The sequence below is a fragment of the Morone saxatilis genome, unplaced genomic scaffold (assembly GCF_004916995.1).
Source record: "Morone saxatilis isolate NCDOM2014 unplaced genomic scaffold, NCSU_SB_2.0 Contig9, whole genome shotgun sequence".
Taxonomy (NCBI): domain Eukaryota; kingdom Metazoa; phylum Chordata; class Actinopteri; family Moronidae; genus Morone; species Morone saxatilis.
Genome location: NW_023340268.1, coordinates 2,132,063 through 2,156,692, shown reverse-complemented (window position 1 = coordinate 2,156,692; position 24,630 = coordinate 2,132,063). Strand labels below are relative to the sequence as shown.

At 39.8% G+C, this 24,630-nt stretch overlaps 2 protein-coding genes and 1 long non-coding RNA gene across 3 annotated transcripts in view; all 3 read left to right on the top strand.

Moving 5' to 3' along the window:
- Positions 1–7,711: 7,711 nt before the first annotated feature.
- Positions 7,712–9,493, top strand: LOC118343007. The gene is made up of 3 exons (XR_004797521.1): positions 7,712–7,782; positions 7,870–7,994; positions 9,303–9,493. It is a non-coding gene; the product is annotated as an uncharacterized LOC118343007 (long non-coding RNA).
- A 1,304-nt stretch (positions 9,494–10,797) lies between these two features.
- Positions 10,798–13,551, top strand: LOC118342341 (cytochrome c oxidase subunit 6B1-like). The gene is made up of 4 exons (XM_035680831.1): positions 10,798–10,945; positions 11,641–11,763; positions 12,988–13,088; positions 13,388–13,551. Exons 2-4 carry the CDS (start codon positions 11,658–11,660, stop codon positions 13,439–13,441), a joined length of 261 nt encoding a protein of 86 aa, XP_035536724.1. The 5' UTR covers positions 10,798–10,945; positions 11,641–11,657; the 3' UTR covers positions 13,442–13,551.
- Positions 13,552–23,040: 9,489 nt separating this feature from the next.
- slc2a3a (solute carrier family 2 member 3a) overlaps positions 23,041–24,630 on the top strand; it is a gene marked incomplete in the record, with an annotated part of 12,126 nt that continues 10,536 nt past the window's right edge. Inside the window, 2 exon segments of the mRNA XM_035681879.1 lie at positions 23,041–23,046; positions 23,760–23,864. Of these exon segments, the coding sequence (XP_035537772.1) occupies positions 23,041–23,046; positions 23,760–23,864 (111 nt within the window).

The following is a 24,630-nucleotide window of genomic DNA, read 5'->3' as shown; positions in this document are numbered from 1 at the left end:
GGACTGATCAAAAGCCCCTCACCCAGAGCTGTATTATCATCCCCATATTTCTGATTGCATAGCCATGTCAAGAATAGCTGGAGAGTGGGAAAATGTTATTTTGTCATGGATCAAAGTTGGGGAAATGATTTATTTCATTGCTTGCTCTGGGTTTTCATCATATTGGTCTGCAGAAGTTTAATAACACAAGCTCAGCCATGGGCAACAGACGGAGCAAGGAGTTTCTTTTGCTTTTGCTATGTATTTTTGCCATTCCTGTTCGATCTTTCTGCCTTCTCCACCTACACCCTCACTTCTTCGCTCTGACGCTCTTAGCAGGACGGCTTTGAAGACTCCAAAGAGCGCAGGGCTTTGGATTTACCAGCTGTGTGGTCATGACTACGGCTGCTCTGAGAGATCTTACACACATAATAGGATTTGAATCCATCGGAACAGGTTCAAAGGTTGCTTGTTGCCATTAGCTCGCCTGCACTAGGTTGTATTGTTTGGTATGTGAGCAAATAAACATTACAGGAGGTGAAAGAGTGGCTGAAAGGCACAGGATCGCTTACAAATAAAGCCACATGGAGACCTGAACCGTGATGATTCATAAATGTTGCTAAAGTACTGACAATCGAATATCTGCTCGTGGTTTTGTGGAGACAAAGGAGTAATGCTGCTGCAAGAAATTTTTTAAAATGCAGAGAGAGATTTCGGCGGACTGTTTTATACTAGTATTTCATATTGAAAAATCTACAACAGGCTTTTTTGTAGAAAGAAAACAAAAAGTGTAATCCATATGTTATGTGTTCTCCATAACTCTGAAGTGTGATGTTTTAAATTTAAATTTTTGTATGTGGATTCATTTCTCTGTTCAAAAGTCAAACGGTTGTTAAATAAGACCACCACGGGTCAGTGTCAGACATGACATGTCACGGCCACAAGCCACCTGACTGCAACAGTACAGTGTTAAAGATCCATCAGCATGTCACACCGGTAATGCTGATGTCTCCTCAGCAAACCGTTGGCTTACAGCAGGATTTACCTGTGGACAACTGATCTGATCCTGCCTATTTCTGACCAGCTCAAACCACATGGCAGAGTCAGACACAGACACACACACATACACACACACTTGCACATGATCAGATGAAGATAAAGAAATGAAAAGAGACATTGTTGATTTCACGCTGTTTGTAGATGCACCTTCATGTTTTTATAACAAAAGAGGTTTTTGTACATGTGAATTATATCAGATCAGTCTGTTTTTAATTATTTAAAACATTTATTATGGCATTTCTCATATTGTAAATAATTTAATAAGTTCATAGGACTTTCTTAACCCACTCTTAACCCTGCGTTTGTTTGTAAAGCACATCTTTTGGAGGAAACTGTTTAATATGTGTTTATTTTAACACTGTGTAATTTGAGTTAAACTCAGATTACATTCTGCGTTGAACTTTCTTTATTGATAGGAAAGAGGGGTATCTGTTGTTGCCATGGTGATAGAGTCTCTCAGCATCAGGACCACATCATCCCGACAGTGTCGCACTACGGCTGTAAATATCTGCAGAATGTTTCTTCGACTGTAATGCCAAGACAAGCAGCACTTTGAAACCATGCTCCCGTTTTCTTCTTATGATAGTGGGCCAAATGCATGTGACATGTCTTTCATATGTTTCTCCTGTCTTTGTTACATAGACTTCAGTTCATACACCTCCTCCTACTACCGAACTGTGTAGTTTGTAAGCTGAATGTTGATGTAAAACATATAAAAATATGATATACAACTTTATGCATAAAGACTTGCTTATTCTCGCCTTTGGTGTACATTTTAATGTTTATTAGGTTTTTTGTTATGTTTATCCTCATCCTCGTGTCTTTGGCTGTAAATATTTAAAGTATTACATTGTGTTCAGTCTACAGTCCCTCCCTCATGTGTAAGCCAAAATTATAAGCTGTATTGTAAAACTTGAAAGAAGAGGAAAATGCTCTGTAAACGCTGTCAAATATTTGTAAATATGTCAGGATTTTGAATAAAACTATTAAAAATATTTTCTGAAGTCAAACTTGACTACAAACTAATTTAATTCTGCCCTGTGCAATATTATAGTATGCACATGTTGTAAATAGAAATGAAATAGCAATTCAGCAGTAGAGCTCCAATGGAAGTGTCAACCATGTGAAGTAACACACTGATGTATCTTTTTACTGAGCATCCAAACAAACAAATGCTCCCAAATTAAATGACCAAACCTGTTTGCCCATGTCCTCTTAAACAACACATAGTAGAATAATCGTTATGGTAACAATGAAAGTAAATCATGGTTGGTTAGGGAATGATTGTAATCATGCTTTTAAAAAAGCACTATAACATTGTCACCTGACTTCCTCTTTTGCTCCCAACATAATTACTAGGGCCACTAGAGGGCTTTGTCACTTAAATGTATGCCAATAGGGTTCTGAAATGACTGATGCTGTCGTTCTTCAGTCTCAAATAAAGAGTGGCCAGAGAGGATTCACACTGTTTTAATATAAAGGACTACAGAAGATAATCAACAATGTTACCTGATGCGGTATACTTAACTCACAATCAAATGCTCTATTCCACATTATACATAAATGCAGGCATACATTGTTACCTGTGACTCTCTTGTGTGCTGATGCACAATATGAATACCATCCGGGAAAGGCAGACCCTGCCACTAATGATGACGCAACCATAGAGAGGTTAACAGAAAATGGAAGTGTTATGGTTGCAAAAACGAAAGCCATAAATAGTATCAAAAATGAGGTGTGATATCTTAAAGACTTTAAATTTAAGAACAGAAAGAGCTACTTAAAAAAAATCTAAATTAAAAACAGCAGATAAAGCCAAAGCTACAGACACTTGTATCATCCTGGACGTCCAGACACATGTCAAATATAGTAAACACTGGATTAACATTTGGGCAAAGCAGGTGCCCCAGTTAATGGCTAATCCTGATCCTGCTATATGGCGCAGCATTTGGGTCCAAGACAAATTTCCCTATGGAGACAATAAAGCTCAAGTATAGGTATACTTCAGGTGTGAACATTTCTGTATTACATTGATGACTTACAGTATTTATCAACAGCAATTTAAAATATTGTAGAAATGATGGACAAAAGGTGATGGGGACTTCCATGGTGGCTAAAAGGGCACATCAGCTGCTGAATTCTTCGGGCTCGTTTGGTTATCAGGTCCAGTCCTGCTTTGCATATACGGCTGCAGAGGAGCCAGTATTTTCATACGAGACATTTAATTGTACATTAAACACTAACCAGAGGAACACCGGGCTGTTCTTTTATATCTGCTTTTGAGAAACAAAGGCTTTTTAGGTATTAAAACAACATTTGAGGACTCAGTAAAAAAGCTGGCGGAGAGCCAATATGCTTTAACGCAGCAATTACTTAAACAAAACCTTTATGCCTGTTGGAACCGACGAAACCATGGGAGTGAGCAATGGATCAGCTCTGCCGGAAGAACAACAGGAAAAATCTGCAGACAAAAGTAATTTGGTTTTTTTTGTTGCTAAATAATTCTTGCTGAAGCGTATGCATTTAATTTCAAATGTTTGCGATTTTAAGATGCATTTCAACAAATTATGAAATCATGGTCTTAATACAGCAAATTAAAGGCTTTGCACTTTCCACAAAGATCAAGTGCATTAAGTGGATTTTTTGAGTGCTTGTAATTTCTGTGTTTTAAATTTGGCACTGTTTTACTTTAAAATTATTTACTTGAATGGACTGTGTCAAGTGGGTTTTATTATTACATTAGCTGATGATTGTATTAATTAGCTGCTCTTTCTGTTATAAAGATGCAGTGAATAAAGGTTCTGTTCCAAACAACAATACCAGCCATAACATAAAAACAGCCAATAATATTTCCTCTTATCCCCAGTGATGTCTAGCCATGCAGATAGTTTAAGCTTTATTTGCTGAGGTTTTGTGAAGTGCCACTTGTTGTGTTTAAAGCATCAAAGTGACATTTGAAAACTGAACACAAACATTTCTTTACAGAAACAATATCCCAGTTACTGGGGATAATCTACAAACCTCGCTGCCAGGGGGTGGCTGAAGTCTCAGCAACATTCTCAACACTTCAGCAAATAAAACTGAAACTATCAGCATGTCTGGATTCCATTAGAAGTAAGTGTGTTACATACAGCTGTAGAATCTCATGCAATCTGACATTACAGTCCTACAGTACAACATGCTTATCAATAGTGCAACAACACCCCTGCCTACAGTCTCAGGAACCAGCATCAGCCTCACAAAGACAGGATTTACTGCTGGTCTGTTGGGCTGGTTTGGGTGAGCTGGCCCTGTATGTAGTATTATAATGAGCTCCTACTGAAAATAGTAGTCTATGTGAAGTTTAAGAGTTGTCTTTTTTTCTCTGTTGCTGTGTCTCTCAGGTTGGTTCAGTGAGTACAGACAGCTGGCTCATTTCTTCTCTCTGCTGTGCTTCCTTCTCGTCATCGTCACTCTGCTCCAGACTTTCTGCTGTGAGTACTTTGTGATGGTTTACCCGTCCAGGGAAACAGGTGCAAGTTCACTGAACTATACTTTAAATGCATACAGGAACATATACCGAAGAATTTTGTAAATAAAATACAAGATAGTACAACAGCAACAAAAGAAAAGAGAAAATAAAAATAAATAAATAAAGAGATATTTTTATAAAAAAAAAGAGATATTTAATGGAATTCATATTTGATATAATTTATAGTATAAAGTAAATTATGTGATATAATTCAGAAATAGAAAACATTTTATTAAAATTCATTTAGGTTAACATTGGTGTTTTTCTATATTTTTTCTTAAGTCAATATAAAGAACAAAACCTGCAATGTGTTAGTCCACCTCTAAATAACACTGTGGGTCTCCAAGCCCATTGGTTCCTTCTGAAGACGTAGATTCGTAAGTTCAGTAATTTCCTGAAACAGTCAGTCTCTGTAGCTTTTAGAAATAAAACAGGAAGGAACTTGTGCATTTGTTGGGGACTATTTTCAGTGGCGGATGAATCCACATGTGGCAGCTCTAGTGAGTATTAGGGGCAACAGGACAGTGTGATTGAGTCAAACTACAGTGTGTATGTTGATGGTAATGGAGTCACCCAGTGCAACAGTGTGACTCACTGCTGTGTTTTTTATTGAACAGTGGAGCTCTATGGCACCGAGGAAGAAGATACACTGAACATGTGTTAGTGGGATCTCATCATTGTTGGTTTTGGTTGATTTGTTGACATGAAAGAAAATGGTGTGGAGGCATATTTTTAAAAGCTGAAACTTCACAGCAGCCATGAACTGATCATGTCTTCATCTTGGTTTTAAAAAAAATTCAAAATATTCTTTACTGTCGTGCCAGCAGCTGTCATTTTGTCAGAAATTGAGACGTCATTCTTTTCACGTCTTATTTTAGACTGAATGTCGTCTTTTGAAGGTTTACAGAGAGGATTAACTCTTTATGTTCCTTCTGAATGGCCTCATCTTTTTATTTTTTTATACCTCTGCAGTCTTCTTTGTTTTCTCCCCGACACATCCTTTATTATCCTGTATCCATGGAAACGGGTGATGGAACATTGTGTATGTAATTTTCTGTCTTTCTGGGTGTGTGTGTGTGTGTGTGTGTGTTTGATATCACAGTGGTTCAGATCACCTTCCTGTTCCAGTCACAGTCAACCCTGCAGGAAACCAAACTGAGAGATCTGACAAACAGACTGGAGAAGCTCAACCAGTCGTATCACCTCCTGTTCTCCCAGTACCCGGCTCTGAACCAGTACTGCCCAGTCAGCAACTCCACCACCGGTGGTAAGTGCTGTGTGTGTCAGGTTTGAAGAGGATCCAGGCTTTAGACCTTGTGAGACTTCTTCAAAGAGTTGTTTGAGGGTTGAGACTCATTTCCTTAAAATGAGCCATTTTTAGCTACAGATGCTACAGGTTGCCCTCCCTCCATGGAGGCACCATGTTGAGCCACCGTGTTTTCTACAGTAGCCAAGAATGGACAAACCAAACTGTAGCTTTAGATAGGGCTTAGAAAGAAGGGTGAAGCGAGTGAGTTGCAATACGCCATTAGATGCCACTAAATTCTACACACTGGACCTTTAAATTAAATTATAGGTTACAGGATCAAATGGTCTGCAAGTTCAATGAAATTTATCATTAAAAGATGTATGTTAGTTTTGGTCAGGGACACAGTGGGGGATATTTAACCCAAGTAAACTCTTTGAAATGAGGCTGAAAGCAAACTCACCCATTTTCAGATCAACTGTATCAATCAGTGAGGGGAAACAATATGGGTAAATTACAGCTTGCCCCCAGTTTACCAACCTCTGTTTACCACCTAAGCCCTGGTTTTGGTTTTTGGCATTGTTAGCTTAGCTAGCATTTACATAAAAATTAACACTTTCTTGACAATGAATCATATCTGTTCTGTACTTCATCAACATCTTGCTTTAGCTTTTTTTCACTGCATCAAGAAATAAGGAAAGAAAAAAAGAAAAAAGAGAGTTCTGTAAAAGTACCAGAATAACCACATGAGAATGAAAATCTGAAAATCTATTTTATATTTTTTGTGTCACTGTTGATTTACCCGTCATCCGGGCGAGTCGGGCTCTCGTCTGCAGATTAAACACAAGGAATTATTTGCAAAAACCGTTTGACCCAGCAGCTCCGATTTGCATAGTGATTTGCAAAAGTACACAAACAGTTCAAGCGTGACCATGTCAGCTTCCCATTTTGGATTCAGATAACAGGAATTCTCTCTGGTTTTTCCTCTCTCACTGAAACTATAAGTGCACACTGCAGTGGACATCAAGCATTCATTGCACTGAACTATATATTTGCTTTATAGCATTTTATGTACTTTATGTAATACACTGTTATGTAAATACTGATGTACTTGCATTTATATTTTGCAAGATTGTTACAATTATGCATAATGTGCAGCAGTTAATTTTAATCAAACAACCAGATGAATTAAAAACACTGGAGAACATGTAGACAGTGTTTAGTGTTTTGGTGTATTACGACTCTTTTGAATTAAGAAAACTGTAATTCTTGCATGAAAGGCCATAAAGTAGTCGTAAAAGTTTTCACAGCTGGAAAAAATCATATCACAGATGAAAATTTACTCTGTGTTGACATTTCTGCTGTGAAAAGGTCATTCGGAGTTTGAAGCAGATTAAAACACAGCGAGGATACGATTTCATTCATCCTTCTGTCTTTTTTCATCCAGAGAGAGCGTGCAGACCGTGTCCAGCCAACTGGACGCCTCAGGGGGAGAAATGTTTCCTGTTCAGTCAGGATAGGGCCGATTGGATGAGCAGCCAGTACCGCTGCATGGCACTGGGGGGCGCTGTGGCCACAGTCAGGACAGAGGAGGAGCAGGTGAACACACACACACACTGCCCTATTATTTTTCTAGGTTTATATATTTAATAAACACATTCTGATTAATTTTCTTCACATATTTCATTCATTACTTTATTGTAAGTGTTTATGTTCCATCATAAAAACAGAAACATCACTGGAAATCAGTATTTTTGTGTCAGACATGGAACTTCATTAATAATATATTCTGCATGTGTCCAGTTGTAAACATTTGAGATGCTTTCCCTGAAATATCAGCTGTAAGATCACACATTTCCAAGTGCACAAACACACACACACACACCATCAGGGAAGTTAAGAATAGATTTAAGACCTCCATGAAATATGGAGACGTCTGCAGGAGCTGCTTAAGGTCATCTGAGGTTTTGTCTTTCACTGTTTTACTGTACGTGTTACACAGTTTATGTGCTTGATGTTCCCAGTTAAGATGTGTTTGGGGGAAGGTGATGACATTTTCTGACATGTTTCCCAGGTGTTTCTGTGGAAAAAGGCCCAGAGTCTGAGCCAGGGAGACTCCTACTGGCTGGGGCTGAGGAGCGGTGGTGGTGACGGTAGCTGGCAGTGGAGCGATGGCTCCCCGGTGGAGAAGGGACCAGAGTGAGTAATGACAGGGAGGAGGAGGAGGAGGAGGAGGGTTGAAGAGGGTTTAACAGGGACAAACAGGGACAAACGGGGCTCTTGAGGTGACGAGCCACCAGACGCTGATCTCTTTTCCTGCAGCTTGAGAGTTCGGTCACATGTTGCTGGTTCACGGGTGAGGACACACAGGAAACTTGAGACGAGCGATTCCATTTGAAGATATTGAAATGCAGATAAACCCCTGAGTAAAATATTTGTATTGTGAAGAAAAAAATATACTCTATTACACAAAATAGGTTAAATCTATTGAGTCTGTGCAGATTTAGACAAACTTTCCTCATTATTTAAATATAAAAATGAATAAATAACACAATAAAATACACAATGAGAAGCAACATACCTTAGAATAATAATGTGTATACAGTAAACAGTTAAAAGGAAACAACACACGACTTAAAGTGGGCAGTATCAGACACTTTTATGTGTGTTTGTTTATATATTATATACTCAAACATTAAAATCAACAGAATGAAACATTTCAGTCCTTTTCTACTAAATTACTCTACAAAACTTTAAAGTCACAGTTAGTTCATTTTAAAAAAACGTAACCCTAATTTTCATTTTGGGATTAGGTTTTTTCAGTCACTACTTATTTTAAAACATTGGATCTTATTTAAAGTCAGATATACTTCACGTTTAGTTGAATGTACTCAAGAGGAAATCCCATCATATTAAATATGTTTTATTAAGTTCTTTATATAGATTTAATATATTTAAATCTTCCTCAGATATCACAGATATGAGATGATATTTATTATCTATGATTAAATATAAATAACAAAAGACTCAGGCTGAAACTGAATAGATGTTATCTTTATCTTTATTTTTAAGGGAAAGGTAGCAGATATGGCCTACTGTACTTACTTTAATTATTAACAGAAATTTTTATGTTGGTATTTTTAGTTCTTTGATAACGAGTACATAGAAGTGACCCGAAAGGAAAGGATAGAGAGAGGGGTTTACATGCAACTTGAGGTCACCAGAACGGCCCCTTTTTTAAATTATTTTGTACACATTAACACTAATTCTAAAGTATTTATTAAGTGAAAATAAAAAAGGAAGCTAGAATTATTAAATGTTTCTAGTTAGTTACAGTATCTTCAGTCTTCTCTTTGGATCGACTTTGATTACATTTGCCATAATGGGAGGGGACTGAAAGACAGCCGGAGGCTGTTGTAATTTTATGATGTATTTTCATATAGAGGAGTAGTGGTTGCCATGGTAACAGATTAAAGACTGTGTTTTTGTTTTTGTTTTCTCCTGCAGGTTTCGGCTACATGAGCCTGACAACACAGACAGCAGGGAGCTGTGTGGTCGAATCACCCCAGGAGACGACTACAGGAGGAGCTGGTACATCTCCAGATGTTCCAACCAGCTGAGGAGGATCTGTGAGAGGAGACAAGCTACTCTACAGTGAGGGGAGGGGAGGAGAGAGGAGGAGAGAGGAGGGGAGATGAGACGAGACGAGAGGAGACGAGAGGAGAGAGGAGAGGAAAACGGAGGAGACGGAGAGGAGACAAGCTACATCTACAGTGAGGGGAAGGACGGGGAGGACGGAGAGGAGAGGGAGGAGGGAGGGAGGGGCAGGGCAGAGAGAGGAGAGGAGAGGAGAGCGGAGACGAGAGGAGAGGAGGAGGGAGACGAGAGGAACAATCTACTATACGTGAGGGGGAGGGAGTGAGAGAGGAGGAGACAGTGGGGAGAGAGTAGACGAGAGGAGAGGAGGAGGGAGATGGGGGTAGGGTGGAGGAAACGAGAGGAGACGAGAGAGACCGATAGCGAGAGAGGAGGGAGAGGAGGAGAGGAAACAGAGAGACGAGAGGGAGACGAGAGCGAGACAGAGTACCTCTACAGTGATGAGGGAGTGCGAGAGGAGTGGAAGAGGTGAAAGGAGAGTAGAAGTAGAGTAGAGTAGAGAGAGGAGAGGAGGGGAGGAGAGAGAGGAGAGGAGAGAGACGAAGCTACTCTGACAGGGAGAGTAGAGAAGAGCGAGGAGGGGAGGGAGAGGAGAGTGGGAGGGGAGGGAGAGGAGGAGGAGAGGAGTGGAGGAGGGGAGAGGGAGGGGAGGGAGGAGAGGAGAGGAGAGGAGAAAACAGAAGAGAAGATATCAGAAGAGAGAAGGCAACAAAGCAGGAAAGAAACAATTAATATATAATGAATCAACCAGATTGGTAAGAAGCAATTTAGTTACATGTATTAGTTGTTCTAATAATAATGATAAAAATAATAATAAAATACGTTGTTTTTTTTTTGGTTTGTTTGTTCACATTTTTTTTTTTAGCAGGAATCTTCACAACACACCGACAATCATTAATATTAAACTAATTAATCCTTCAGGTCATTTGTCTTTCCACAACCAAAGTCCTAAACGTTAACCAATTTTCATTTTAAAAATAAACAATGATATTATTAGAGATACAAATGAACTGAATTAACTAAATGTAAATGGGAATGCATTAAATAAAATAATATAGAAGCCATGTCAGTGGTGTGGTGATATATTTTATGACATTACTACACTGATCACAGGTTACAAGACAATAATGATATACAGTATATAAGCACAAAACATGTTAGAACTAGGTCCTCAACCACATTTAATAGTTTTCAGTGGAAGATTTCCAGTCAGATTATTTCCAAGGTCAAGAATGAACTTTAAAGCGGAATATTTAAGCAGATGAGGTGAAGTATAACATGTTTTTCTTTGTATATTCTGTAATGCATCCTTTAAAGGTGGCTGCGTGATAAAAGGCTGCCGTTGTACCTGCACGTTGCGTCCAGCAGGTGGCGGTGCTGCCTCTTTAAACACTACCCGAATGGTCACTTCTGTTTCCCGACGTCCTCTGCGGCTGTGCAGCCCTTCAGACTAAAGGACACTGAGGGATTATAGCGGAATATCTCTGAGCAAGGTAAACAGCTTTTATCAAGAATACGACGCTTTGTGCTTCCTCAGCAGGTCTACATAGTTAATAATAGCATTAAAAGACATTTATCTCAGGTATTTATGTATTTCTCTGGCAGACAGGTAGATCCTACAGTAAATTATTAGCATCCACTGACAGCTGACCCGGTTTATCGCTAATTTATCTATTTCTGGGTAGAGATTAACGTCAGGGAACAGGTCTATAATTGCAGTTAATTTTAATAAGATGTATTTTTGAACCAGCGTTCATTTTATTCTTTACAAATAGTGACTGAACAATAAGCCACTCTTGGCTAACGTAACAAACAAGCGTCAAATCAAAGCGTTGCTCTGTCTTTAGTATGCAGACGCGGTGCGCCGAACTCCATTTGGAAAAGCGGTGTTTTTTTAATTTCTCTTGTTTTATTGCTGAACGCTACATCGTACAGAAAAAATAAACTTCTCTTATCAGTCATTAAATCCATCTGGTAAAATCGGCACCCAACACAGTTACCAAAACCGGCATAAACTGAGCAAACTCTAAAGTTTACCAAGAGGTGCTCATTGCCATCCACTGCACTGTACAGCGTGTTTTGGGGCTAAAAATGGCCTATCTGTAAATGCACATCCACTGTTTTTCTACTGTGTCTAATCAGCGTGGGCCCAGTTGAGAGATGCTCACATGCTGTTGTTCCTCTGCAGATATCCAGCAGCTGAAGATGTCTGATCATATCGATGAGAAGCTCAAGAACTACAGGACGGCTCCGTTCGACGCCCGCTTCCCCAACACCAACCAGACCCGCAACTGTTTCCAGAACTATCTGGGTAAACAAGACCGCCTGCCTCCCACAGTTTACCTCACATACATGGAGTGCATACAGTGCAGACCCGGTCAGAGCTGTTAAATACTGATCCTTCAGGTTTCTTCATACCTTTCTTCACTGATGAAGAATATCTGCATGTTTCCTTGTGTCAGACCGATACAGGGCCGTTCCCTCCTTTCCTCTCATGCTGAATACAACCTGAACTTTTAACCAAAGCAGGTAAAGATGGACGCGGGTCACATCTACGTCAGAGTCACTTCGCTCTCCTCTAAATCCTCCGTCTGCATGTCTTCCCTTTGTTCTTAACATCATTGATATTGCTCAGCTTGTGTGTGTTCACAGTGACGAGTTAATGTGTGAATGTCAGCTCTCATCATCCGTTCACACAAAGGCTTTTTATGTGCCATTGTCAACTGTACTGAGCATTTCCAACATTGTCCTACTGGATTTGTCCTCTTCGTTAGAGAAGAGCTGAAACCCAGACATTTTATCTCAGCCCCAAACTTCATTTCACACATTCTTCTATCTCTGAACACGTACGTAAATGTAATTTGTTCGAATAAAAGCGTCTGGATTTCAGTGTTGAAATCAAAGCTGTGTTGAAACTCACATGAATCAGTCCTGCTTCTGCTTCTGCTGCATTATTTCAACAAATAAAAAAGAAAGTGTGCACATTTGCTGCTGTGTCACAGGGGTTTGCTGGTTGATCTGCTGGAGAGTAATTGCACCCTCTGTTAGTGAGTCAGCCGACTGAAGAGCTGTGGGAGTTATAATTCTGTCTCAGCCTTCCTCCATTTACATTTTTTATTGTTTTGTTGGTCTTTATTTAGTCGGGAGGACATCTGGAAGCGGCTGTATTTGAGCTTCATTTCAGGCCGCGCTACAGTTTGGATGAACGGTTCGTTTACCCATCTTCAGTATCGATCACTGCTGCTTGCCTGCTGATTTTCAAAGTAAAAGTAGCTATAAGCGAGTGCTTTGTGAAACCACACAGACGTAGGGACTGAATGAGGGCATGATTGCAACCTAAAGTATGTAGTTCATTTAAAAAAAGGTTTCATCCATAATTGAATGAATATATCCCATGGACTTTAATTGTCATAGCGAGTTTATTTAAGTTATGGAACGTGCTGATTCAGACTAATGGCTCTCTTGTCGGGGATCGCTGCTGGCTGTTTGTTTCCCGCTCTGACGCGTCTCGTCTTTCTCTCTGTGTTCCCTGCAGATTTCCACAGATGTAACAAAGCTCTGTCCGCCAAAGACCAGGACACAACTCCCTGCATGTGGTACCAGAGGGTCTACAAGAGCCTGTGCCCCATCAGCTGGGTACGCTACACCAAAGCTGTTTTCACACCAGCGACCTACACAGAGCCACATGAAGGACTTGACACGACTATACATTTACATATTTATTTAGTCTGTTTTCATAATTTAAGAACTGCTATGATCAACCATAAATACACAAATGTCTCTCTATCTCAAGCCATACCTGAGCACATTTTATCATCTATCCATAGAAATCCTACCTACATGATGTCTGGTATTAAGGTCCAGTTTTTACCTTAAGAATGATATCTTGGTCCGTCTTTAAGCCTCCCTCTCTCTCCTCTTTCTCTCTCCTGCAGGTTCAGAAATGGGACGAGCAGGTGGAGGCGGGATCTTTCCCCGGGAAGATCTGAACAAACACATTCCTCTCCATCCATCTTTACCTTTTATCCACTGTAGTATCTTAACATGAAGCATCTGCTTTTTCTGTACAGAAGCAACTAAATAAATTATATAATGTTACTGTGAACTCCTTTTGTATTTGTCCTTCTTTATACTTGATAATGATTCCCTGCTCAAACTAATGTTGAGAACGTCCCCCTACATCAGCCAGCTACATAACCAGAAAATATGAACGTTAGAGCCAGGAATATGTGCATTATATTTTTTACAAACGTGAGCTTTTATTTTGAAAAGTGAAAATAATGTACCACTAAATAGGGCCCAGAGACCTCCACAATGCAGTTAAATGAGTATATATTAAATATTAATCTGCAGTCTTGTGAGTAGTGAAGACCACTTTCATTGACACTGACACTGATGGAGTTTTATGGGATGGGGTCGTAAATAAGTGTCGAGGTATCATGTATGTATCGTAACATATTCTCTTCTTATTTTTGAATGGAGACATTAATAATTAAAAATGAATTGATTTTCATTTATGTAGCCTCAGAGGGTTTAGTACAACATAGGAATGGCATACGAAACAGAAGGGCAATATTACATAAATAAAGTACCAATATATTAAGTAAAGTAAAGACAAGTAATTAAGAAAAAAGAAGAAATTGCTCCTCGAAACGTAGGAAGTAGAAGTTGGAAAAAACCCAACACAGATTCCATTTAGTAGCTGGTCCAGAGCTTTAGAGTATGTCACATGATCTTCATCAGCAGACAGGGTTTGCCCAGTTCTCATGAAATTGTAAGCTGGTAGAATTTTATGGTTTCACAAACACTTACAGGACTTCTTCTCCTATTGACCCAAAAGTCTGACACTGAATGTTTATGGGGAAAACACTGAGTGAACAATCTCACCATGAGCTCCATTCAGCAGCAGATTTTCTCTAAACTCACTCTTACAGAACTGAATCACACTAAATTCATTGCATAACCATTTTACACAAACCTCCATGATGTGTACAGCTGACTTTTGTTATTGTCTCTGAGTCACAAGCAGATCATAAGACTGGGGGACCTGCAGTGAGTGCAGTATCTGATACCCTATAAATGCGCTTTTACTTCACACTGACATGGACAGGCTGTTCACAATCCGTCTCTGTCTGCAAATACACAAAAAGCTTTGAAAAGTAATCATTTTCTACAACTGGAGCATCATCCGAGCCGCACCGCATGACCCGTTGCCTCAGTAACGGACCGCGTTGCATCAGCATCCGCAGCATCAGCATCAGTCACCCAGCGGCTTCTGTCAAGGTCGCCCGGCGAGAGGCATCATGGGAAGGCGAGGAGGACACCACAGGGAGAGGGAGGGAGGGAGGGAGGGGTGTGGGGTGATCACAATCATATCCTCACGACCCTCAGGGACCATCCCTCCGCGCATGCGCCCGCGCTTTCGTCAACTGAGCTGACCAACTAACCGAATAAAAGGCCGCAACCATAATAGGAGCTTGGCGCCGCGGCGGCTCACGGGACGCGGTGATGATGCAAAGAGAGACACACGGAGTCCTGCACGTAAGAGCAGAGGGCGGGGCAACGGCACGACATCCCAGCATCCCAGTTTTTCATAGGTTGATGGAGTAGCTGAAAAAAAAAGAAATAAATAAAAAGAAGTGCGTGCGTTTACGTGCAGGACTCCTCGCAGCTCCTGCATGAGAGGAATCAGAAGAGAAACGGAGGGAGGCACTGCTGCGAGAAGCGACCTCTGCAGCTCACCGAGAGCTCCCTTTGTCCGGCCCGGGACTCCACACAGGTGAGGGGCACCTTACTGTCCGCTGCAGGCAGCGTTAGCACCGGGGGCTTTTATCGGACCAGCTGGGTGGGAGAAATCTGCAGCTGGCTCCAGTTTGACACCCCAGAAACAGAAAGACTTAGGCCAACAAAATGTCCTCTTTTTATTTCCCATAGCTTCAGATATGAGCTGTATAATGCATGCTATCGATTATTAGTGATCGGTGTCCTGCGGGGATGGAGGGGAAAGCGGTCGTGTCCTTCCTGCCAGAGCCGGCTAGTACCACGGACAGCGCCTAATCAGGTGTGTTCCTTTTTTTGCAGCTGTCAGCGCCGGCGGGCGGGTCCTGCAAAGCTTTTAACCACCACCTGAAGATCTCCTCCCTGCATCCCTCAGTTGGAGTGAAACATTGGCCTGGTGATCATCCAGCTAGATCTCTAGAAGATGGAAGGGCAGGCGAGTGGCTCTCTTTCTTCATATTCTCTGAAGTGCTTTTATTTAGCGTTGATTATTAACTTGGTGTTTAAAGTTAATAATGCATTCATGAACAGTTGAGTGATTGATTTCAAGAGTTCAGTGGAGTTGTGGTTTCTGGACGTGTGTGAGCAGCGTCTGAGCAGGGCTGTGTGGGCGGTGTGAGCCTGTATGTGTACCATAATAACTCTGTGACTCACACATGAGCGCTGCAGATGTGTGTGTTGCCGATGTACTTTTGATATGATGTAGGTCTGTGCTCAGTATTACTGTCCTGTGTATTTATGAGGCCTGAACATCCTCAGAACAAGAGACAGAAGCGGAAAAATCGTTTAATTTTCTTTTTATTGAAGCTGGTAGTTTGGAGTAAAGAAATGTGTTTGTTTTAGAAGAAGGGTGGATGATTTATGCATTTCTTCTCCAAACATTAAATACATTTCCACAATGCCAAACATCCCAGTAAACATTGCATTCAATGATAAATCCATCATTGTAAAGGTTTAGACTCCACGTTCTATAATTGCAGTAGCATAAAATAGACCAGAATGCAATGCAGCTTCAAGAAGCCTCTTCATATAGCTGAAAAAACACACTCATCTCTCTAGCTATGCTGCCGCTCTCTGCACGTACACACATTACCCACAGACGAATGCACATTCACACCCTTCCTCAGGGATTTGCTGAGAGGAACTCTGGGAACTGTTGAAAATCAAATTAGAAGTGGAAGTAGATCAGAAGAAATGTATGTATTTAGTGATGGAGGTGATTGTCTCTGATGCTCTGTGTGCTTTGTATGTGTCCTTTTGTTACCTTTCTTTTTATCTGCTGCTCTCTCTTGAGGTCTATGATCTCAATGAGATTGATTCAATAAATAATTATGTATAAAATAGAAGTAGATGAGGCAGTAGATGGAGATCGCCCAAAGTGGTTACAATAGAAAAAGTAAAATAGACTGTGTTTTTATAAAATAACTCCCATCATCACCAACAGAGGATATTTAACAGTGTAGCACGAGGACAAGTCATTCTCATATTTCTATGGGTGTTGCTTGTAAAACATAGAAACGATCAATGCCACATTGAAGTCTGTAGACAAACCAACATCAGGATAAATATCTCTGGAAGTATGCTGTGGAGTGAGTGTGAAATCTTTGGACAAATTCAAATTTGCCTTAAAAGTGAGGATGAACATGCTGCAACTGTCTCTGGGTGCACAGAAGAAAAGACTAATGCTATGTTTGTGCTAAAACCTGTTCTTAAGGGACAGCAAAGGTCAAATTCAGCGGGCAGCCAAATTACAAACACGACCTCAGACTCCCATGACTCCTGGTGTAGTAGTAAGTTTAGTTGCACAAATGTGTGTCACTGTGTGTGTACAGACTTTTCTGCGTCCCTGCCGGGCGTCCTGCACTGCTCTGACTTTGCATCCTGCTCTTATCGCTCTTGCCAAATATTGACCAGCTCATCAAAGCACGACCCGAGCCCTTTGGGACCCTCACGCTAACACCCAGCCAGTTTTCATCACCCAAAACAGTAGAGCTGCAACAATTAGTGGAGTCATCGATCAGTCAGTCGACAGAAAATGAATGGGCAACTATTTAGATAAACGATTCATCAGTTTAACCCAACTTTAAAGCAAAAATGCCAAACATTTGATGGTTCCAGCTTCACAAATGTAAGAATTAGCTGCCCTCATGTCTTAGTAAAGTGGATATTTGGATAGTTGTTCTGACAAAATAAGATGTCTGATAATCTCACCTTGTGCTCTTGGAAATTTTAATGGACATTTTTCTCTTTTCTGCTGTTCTATAGACCAAATGGTTATGCAATAAATCAACAGTTATTGCAGCCCTAAAACACAGCTCAATACATTTAACCTCCTGCTTTTATTTGGAAGTTGATTGGAGAAGCTGCATTGGCTGGCTCGGACCCTATGTGGGTCAGATGTAGTCATTGTGTGTGTGTGTATGTGTGTGTGTGTGTATGTGTGAGAGAGTGCATACATGTGTCCACACCCACATTCACTATAGCAGGAGTGCTACTTTGGTTTATGAGACCCTGCCGCATGTGTGCGTGCGTGGCGTGGCTGCCGTGCCGTGGTTACTTTCAGCCTGTGTCAATAAAACTGTCACCTCCAGGCTGTTGCCATGGAGATGGAGGAAGGCAGGAGGTTGGGGCGAGGGAGCTTTATGGACACTCTTGCTTGGATGGAGGGAAAGGGAGGGAGGAGAGAGAGACTGGGAGCTTAAATGAGGCAGGAAAGAAAGATGACGTTTGTGTGGAGTTTGAGAAGGATGATTATATGAGTCGGAGCGGGAATCTGAGTCATGCTTACAGTAATTGTACTTGAAACACCTCTAGGTGTGGGACTGTTTCCCAGTTCAAATCTGAGTGTTAAAGCTGAAAGGTATGCAAGGTCTCAGGTTGGATTTGTGTATTAGGACAGTGTGAGCACATTCTCTCATCGTGACAACGGTTACCGTAGTAACACAGCATCTGTTCAGCAAATCTGCGTGCTGCAACAGGCTGCTTACTCAGAAGTTTGTCTGGAGCCGCCTTATGCAACGTTTTCAGCTGGCATTCATGGATTTGCATCGTGTTTCTGCTCCTCTTCAAACAGTATGAGACATTCAATCTTTGTCATGTTTGAAGTAATGAGATTAAAATGCTTGAAATCCAGCTGAGAGGTGATTGAGCTGAGTAATACTAAAAGGTTGTTCAGATTGGGAAACAAAAATCCAACATTCATAAGATTAAAAAGGATTTGAACAAAGGATTTGTCACCACGATAATACAGGGCTATATATCCTGGGACGTTACACTTTACAGACGCTAAGTAAGAGTCTGGTTCTTAAACACAAACAAGTTAAAGTGTCATTTCAGCAGCTGTATAGCTATTTGACCTACTCACTCTTGTTGTCAATCCTTATCGACAGAGACGTTTTGGGTGCCATCACGTGACCAATAATTTCTACTGAGTCACTGTGACTTGACAAAAAAACCAGACACGGACAGAGTCAATAAGGGAGACAGAGAAAAGAGGAAGGTGAACTTCAGGGCAAATATAGCAGGATGTGTGTCTGTGTGTATGTGTGTGTGTGTGTGTGTCTCATGGGGTTGATAGATAGCTGATAGACAACACAATGAGTTACATTTGGATCTTGTGACGCGCTCAGGGCTCTTTTCTCATCTCATCGGTCTTATTTAATTAACTTTTCACTTAAGTGATGTTGATGATTTTAGACGGATGATGAAGGATCAGTCAAGAATTAAGTTAAGTTCTTCCTTAGAAATATAATCATTTTCCTGTACCTTAATATCAGGGACTGTACTGAAGGTACTGAGGTTTTCAAATGAAAAAAAAACCTTGTACAAAATCTTCATTTTGAATCAGTGATGAGTGATTAATCACATTAACTTAGTATTTTTTTATTAAGTCAACTTTCTTTAATGAATTTTGTCAACATAAATATCTGTAGGCTGATCCAATAAAGGCAGAAAATATGATATGATATGATTTTTGTTTTGTAATGACGAGCCAAAATAGAGTTTTTATTACTGTGGTAATATAAATGGATTTTATGGTGCTCTTTGATTGGTGCCAGACTGCCCCGTTGGCAGGAGAGCAAACAGGCCGCAGTGAAATTGTTGTTTCTGAGAGGCTAACAGATATGGCTTGAAGCAGATATGGATTTTGTTAGATAAAAACATGTTGTTCATTTTGGAAATGATATATGTTTTTTTCAATAAATTGTGACTTTTGGACTTTACAATGCTCTGGAGTTATTGGACATTTTTAGATCACATGAGTCAGAAACAGTTAGCCACCACTGGAATCTAATTCTCCAAATAGCATAATATTAATAATACTAGTTTAGCCTAATCTTTATCTGCATCTGTGCAGAAATACAGGGTTTAACATAAGATAGACAGATTACTGTTGATCCTTGACCCTGTGCAGTTCAGCATGCATGTGAACCGTTGATCGTGACCGTTGATTCAACCGTACACTTTACTGCTTCTGTTTACAGTAATAATTCCTTAAGTAATAATTCCTTAGATTAGGTTATAAGAGCGCCTGATTATAAGATTGTGATGTTTTATTGCAACTTCGGAAACATCTGCAGCCTTCCCCTCAACACACAGCTCCACTCACAGCTCCAGTCTCCGTCCACCTGAGGCGCTGCAGCGTTCACTGTTGATAGGCTTTTACTTGTGAAGGGTAACCAATCAGATACTGCAGATATATTGTATTCATTGCTGCTGTCTGTGGAAGCTGTTGAATGATAGCCAACTAACCTTCTGTGGTTCTGTTGGTGGGGCAACTAAGGAAATAACCCTCTTAGAGAATATATTGCATAACAGTGAGCTTGTGTTGCAAACTGGTTGGTTGCATTATCAAAATTATAGGATCTAGCATCTTTGGAGCCATACTAGGGATTAAAAATGAATAATAATAAGTCAACTTCTGTTGCATCGATTGTGTTAATGTGTCACTGGCAAAGCCCCAACTTTGTGGAGGTGCAATACTAAATTAAAGGAGGACTACTTTAAAACTGAAACTAAGCAATCTAATTTGCATTTGCTTTATTCTGACAGGATGAAAATACATACTTATCACATAGGCCAATAATAAAGGCCACATTTCTGCATTTTGTTTAATATACAATTGCAAGGATTGCAATAATCATTGAATTGGTCTTATTACATGCTTACAGATTGTCATATCGTATTTATAATATTATTTATATAAACCTACTGAGAGTGAATATTATAAAGCTGCACCAGTCATTATATGGAGAAAACATTAAATATCTATTACTTTTTTTTAAATGTTTTAATGTTTTAACTGAAAGCCAATTGACAATTAAGAAATGAGAGAAAATATCAAACTTTCAAAGGTCTCTATCTGGTATCCATTTTAGATACTGAATACAAGCCATCCATTTGCAGACACACCCAGAGAGATGCGGTGGCTTTCAGTCTGTGTGGGCTCACCGAATAATTGATTGCTTGTAAATGTCACCTAAATCCTCAGGGAACTAATGCAAACAAAGGGAGACAGCACAACAGTAAAAAGGTTATTTGGCCAAAGAGCAGATTTCATTAACTCTGAGAAAAGATTTTTAAAAAATCTTGGTTCTAAACAGATTCCATGGACTATGTGGATGATTTATTCAATGAATGCAAAGAAGAAGAAGTAGAAGGTGGAGATTGTTGCAAAACACATTCTACTAACTCATATGTTTCTTTTATTTCCTTTTTACATCATAATAATAAGGTCCTATGAGCACTAATGCCTACTTTATGTCAAAATGTAGTTATAACGCCTTCATTATTTCGGTTCTCTCCTTACATGTTGCATAATTATTCCTAAATTAATTTGTTTGCTCAAATTACCAAACTACAGACCTGAGACCCGGTAGTACTGCTCTTCGGAGAGAGGATGGTAGAACTGTGTGATGATCACAAGCTTTGACATTCTTCCCTCAGTGGATTCCCTGTCAAACATAATGACCTTTTTCAGCTAACTTGGCAGAGGTGAATAATGCTGTTTCTACCTTCGCCTCGTTCATTCTTTTCATCCATCAGAACACCTGCTTGTGTATTATCACTCACTTAAAAGGCATCATGATTCATCTCATGGCTCATTGGTTCGAGTCAAGGCTTAAACAGGGATTGTTCCAGGCGGATGTTTGTCAAGAAAATGAATGTGAAATTGTCACACGCTGTGCTGCCATTTCACGTCTTTGTACTTAGATGACAGTCAGAAGTTGTGGTCAGTAGCTGCTGATCTCGGCTTCAACTACTGATGCTCTGAGCTTCACATAAAGGCCACAAAATGTAAAAGAAATCACTGCACGTCTCAGCAGTTTCTAATCCCTCTTTTGAATAATTCCACTTTGACCTTCACATCATTTCCCATTCATGTTTCTCTCACGTTGTCTGATTGGTCCAGAGCAGCCAACACCCACCCGGCTGAAACGAACCCTGAGAAGTGCAGTCCAATGCTAATATTGTGTGACCTCGCTCTGATATTGTTGTGCCAAGGGCAGTGGATCACCTGAGGCCTGTCCAGGTCTCTATACTGTCTCAAATAACAGCAGCGCATTCTGCCTCGTCAGCAGCGAGCCTGTTTATTACAGACATCAGCACAAACAAAGACACAGTGGCCTAATTCCTACTGCTGTGACCCAGCTTGACCTGCCAGGAATTTCATATCAAGACTTGTTTAATAAACTCTGACCTTTACTGAACTCTAATTGCTGTCCAGTAACAAACGTTCCTTTTTTTATGGATTTTGACAGCTGGAAATTTCTGTTTCTGATGCCTGATGCATGCTGGGATAGAATCAAGCTCCCCAATGACCCTGAAAAGGATGAGCAGTTTAGGAAATGGAGTGATGGATAGATAAAACATAATTAAATGTACCTTATATAGAATAACAAGTCCTGTAGCTTAATTTTAAAGAAACTCAACCACTCTGCAGCAGTTTAAGCAGTTTAAATATTGTTTGACTTTCAAATTCCAGGGTCAGTCTGCTTATTGGAAACTTGGAAGCTTACAGGATAATAAACATGTCTATATATTAATTCTACCAATAAAAAATGACCCTTTTATCTGGTTTGTAGTGGTGATATTTACTTGGTAATATGTCAACAAATAGTAAACCTGTCCTTTAATCAACAGACATTTTGTGCTGTGCTGTTACTTATATCCTTGATAGAGCAGGCCTTCGTGGAGGGTGACCCACAGTGTTCAGGTGATTATACACTTATGAAAACATACCTATGAATGTTATATTCAATTTCTACCCAAAGATTCTCCTAAATGTTACATACTGGACCTTTAATTTGACTTTTAACCCAAACGTTTTAGTCCTACCTTCCCTCTGAGAATTATCATCATCTTATTTTTATTTTTTCTCTGGAGAGATTGGTCGTGGTTTCTATCCATTTTCCCACAATGAACCGGCCCAGTCGGCATAATAACTGAGTTGCACCAACTTTGGGTATTTTTGTTCTGATGGTCTCAAAGTTAGTTTTATAAGAACTTTTAGTTTTCTCACTTTGATAATAGGTAAAAATGATAAGAAAGAAAAAAAAGGAAAACAAATTTATAAAGGAATAATGACAAATCTGATCATTTAAAACTATTTTAATATAGGTTTGATATTGTTATCTCCTCTCAGTATAAATGTCAGTGTTATTGTCATTATTATGGATCAGTTTATAGGCTTTATAGAACAATTAAGTTAATTTAAGAAAAAGAAAAATAGTTTTGACTTGACACAGGACTCTGATCAGTGTGTAATAATCTGATTTATAAATGATATGCTACCTCTTATGCTGGCTTGATGAGGGTCAGATGATCGCCATGACCACAGCGACTGCTCCTTTTATACTGATTTCATTACGGAGATGAATCGAGAGTATTATGGGGGCTGGCTCAGAGCTGGTGGAACTGAATTTCATTTGCATTTAGCTGACCATGTTCAAGAACAATCATAAAAACAATTAAAGCAACAGATTACGTAACTGAAACTTAGTGTGTAGGGCCTCTAAACTTTTATACAAATATATAGTTTATCCCCTAAATGTTGTGTATTCATGTTGGTTTTAAAGTTATATTTGTTGGTTTTGTCATTTTCTAGGATTATTATAAATTTATGTTTACATGAATGAGATAAAGAGCTGATGTCATGGCAGTCGTAGTGATTTTAGTTTAAACATGATGAGTAATCTTGTTGGCTCCATGTGTATTTATGTGTCGTTTGTTTACCGTCTGATACCTGATATTATTGTTTATAATAATAATGTGTGCTGCATCACCGACCTGTCTGGCGTCAGCATCGCAGTTTAATTGCATCTGTATGCCGCCTGCCATTACTGGAAATGTGATTATGAGCTCAGATTTCATATTTATTATGTCTCTCTCTCTCTTTGTCTCCTTCCTCCACATCCTGCTTTTATTTCCACATTCATCTGCATTTTCTGCTGCTTCTCCTCCATTCTTCTTCTCATGGCAACTTTCTCCCCCCGTTCTTCCCCCTCTCTCTCGCTCTCTCTCTCACAGGAAGGTAATCAGGTAACAGGCTATCTCCTGTTCTCTCTGGGCACCGCTGTCATCGGCTCTCTGCAGTTCGGTTACAACACAGGAGTCATCAATGCGCCAGAGCAGGTTGGTTGAGCTGCACACGGTTTGCACCTTAACGTCTCTGATGTGAGCAACAGGTAATCATTAAGGTACATATCTGCAAATCCTGTTATGTGAAGCCACAGATCCCAGCTGGTGTCTGACATCAGAACAAACCAAACAGGAGAGGAAAGCTCTTGATTGCTCACCCACTGCTGTTAGTTTGAATGTTGCTCTTATCTCTTGGTCCCTAGGTGCCTGTTTGTGGAGAAGCAGCTTTACTTTGCGCCAATGTGTCTCAGTTAGTTCAGATAGGAGAATTGTCTCTGTTGTGGGACTGCTTTAAGATCCAGGCAGATACGATGAGTGGATTTAAACATGAAACTGTTAACTCTGTGCAGCTTCAAATTTGATTATTTGAGTTCAAACACAGGTGAAGCTTTCCATAACTACCCTTAAACCAAGCTACAACATTTTCTATTGCTAATTTGGCAACTGCATAAAGAGAAATATACCAAATACTGCATACATTTCAGATAATTAAACATCATATCCATCCATTAGGAATGGATTAGTTAGCTTAGCATAAGGACTAGAAGCAGTGAAACTCTTGACAATTCTCTGTCAGATTAAACAAACAAATTACATTTTGTTAATGAATTTACCATAGAGGTGTTGGTAGGCACATTTTTTAACTCTGGACACAGCCAGGCTAGCTGTTTACCACTAGAACTGTATCAATCTTTGATTAATCTTAAAATCTCATTTAACTAAGCAAATGTGTTTTTCCCAAAATGTTGAAGTATTCCTT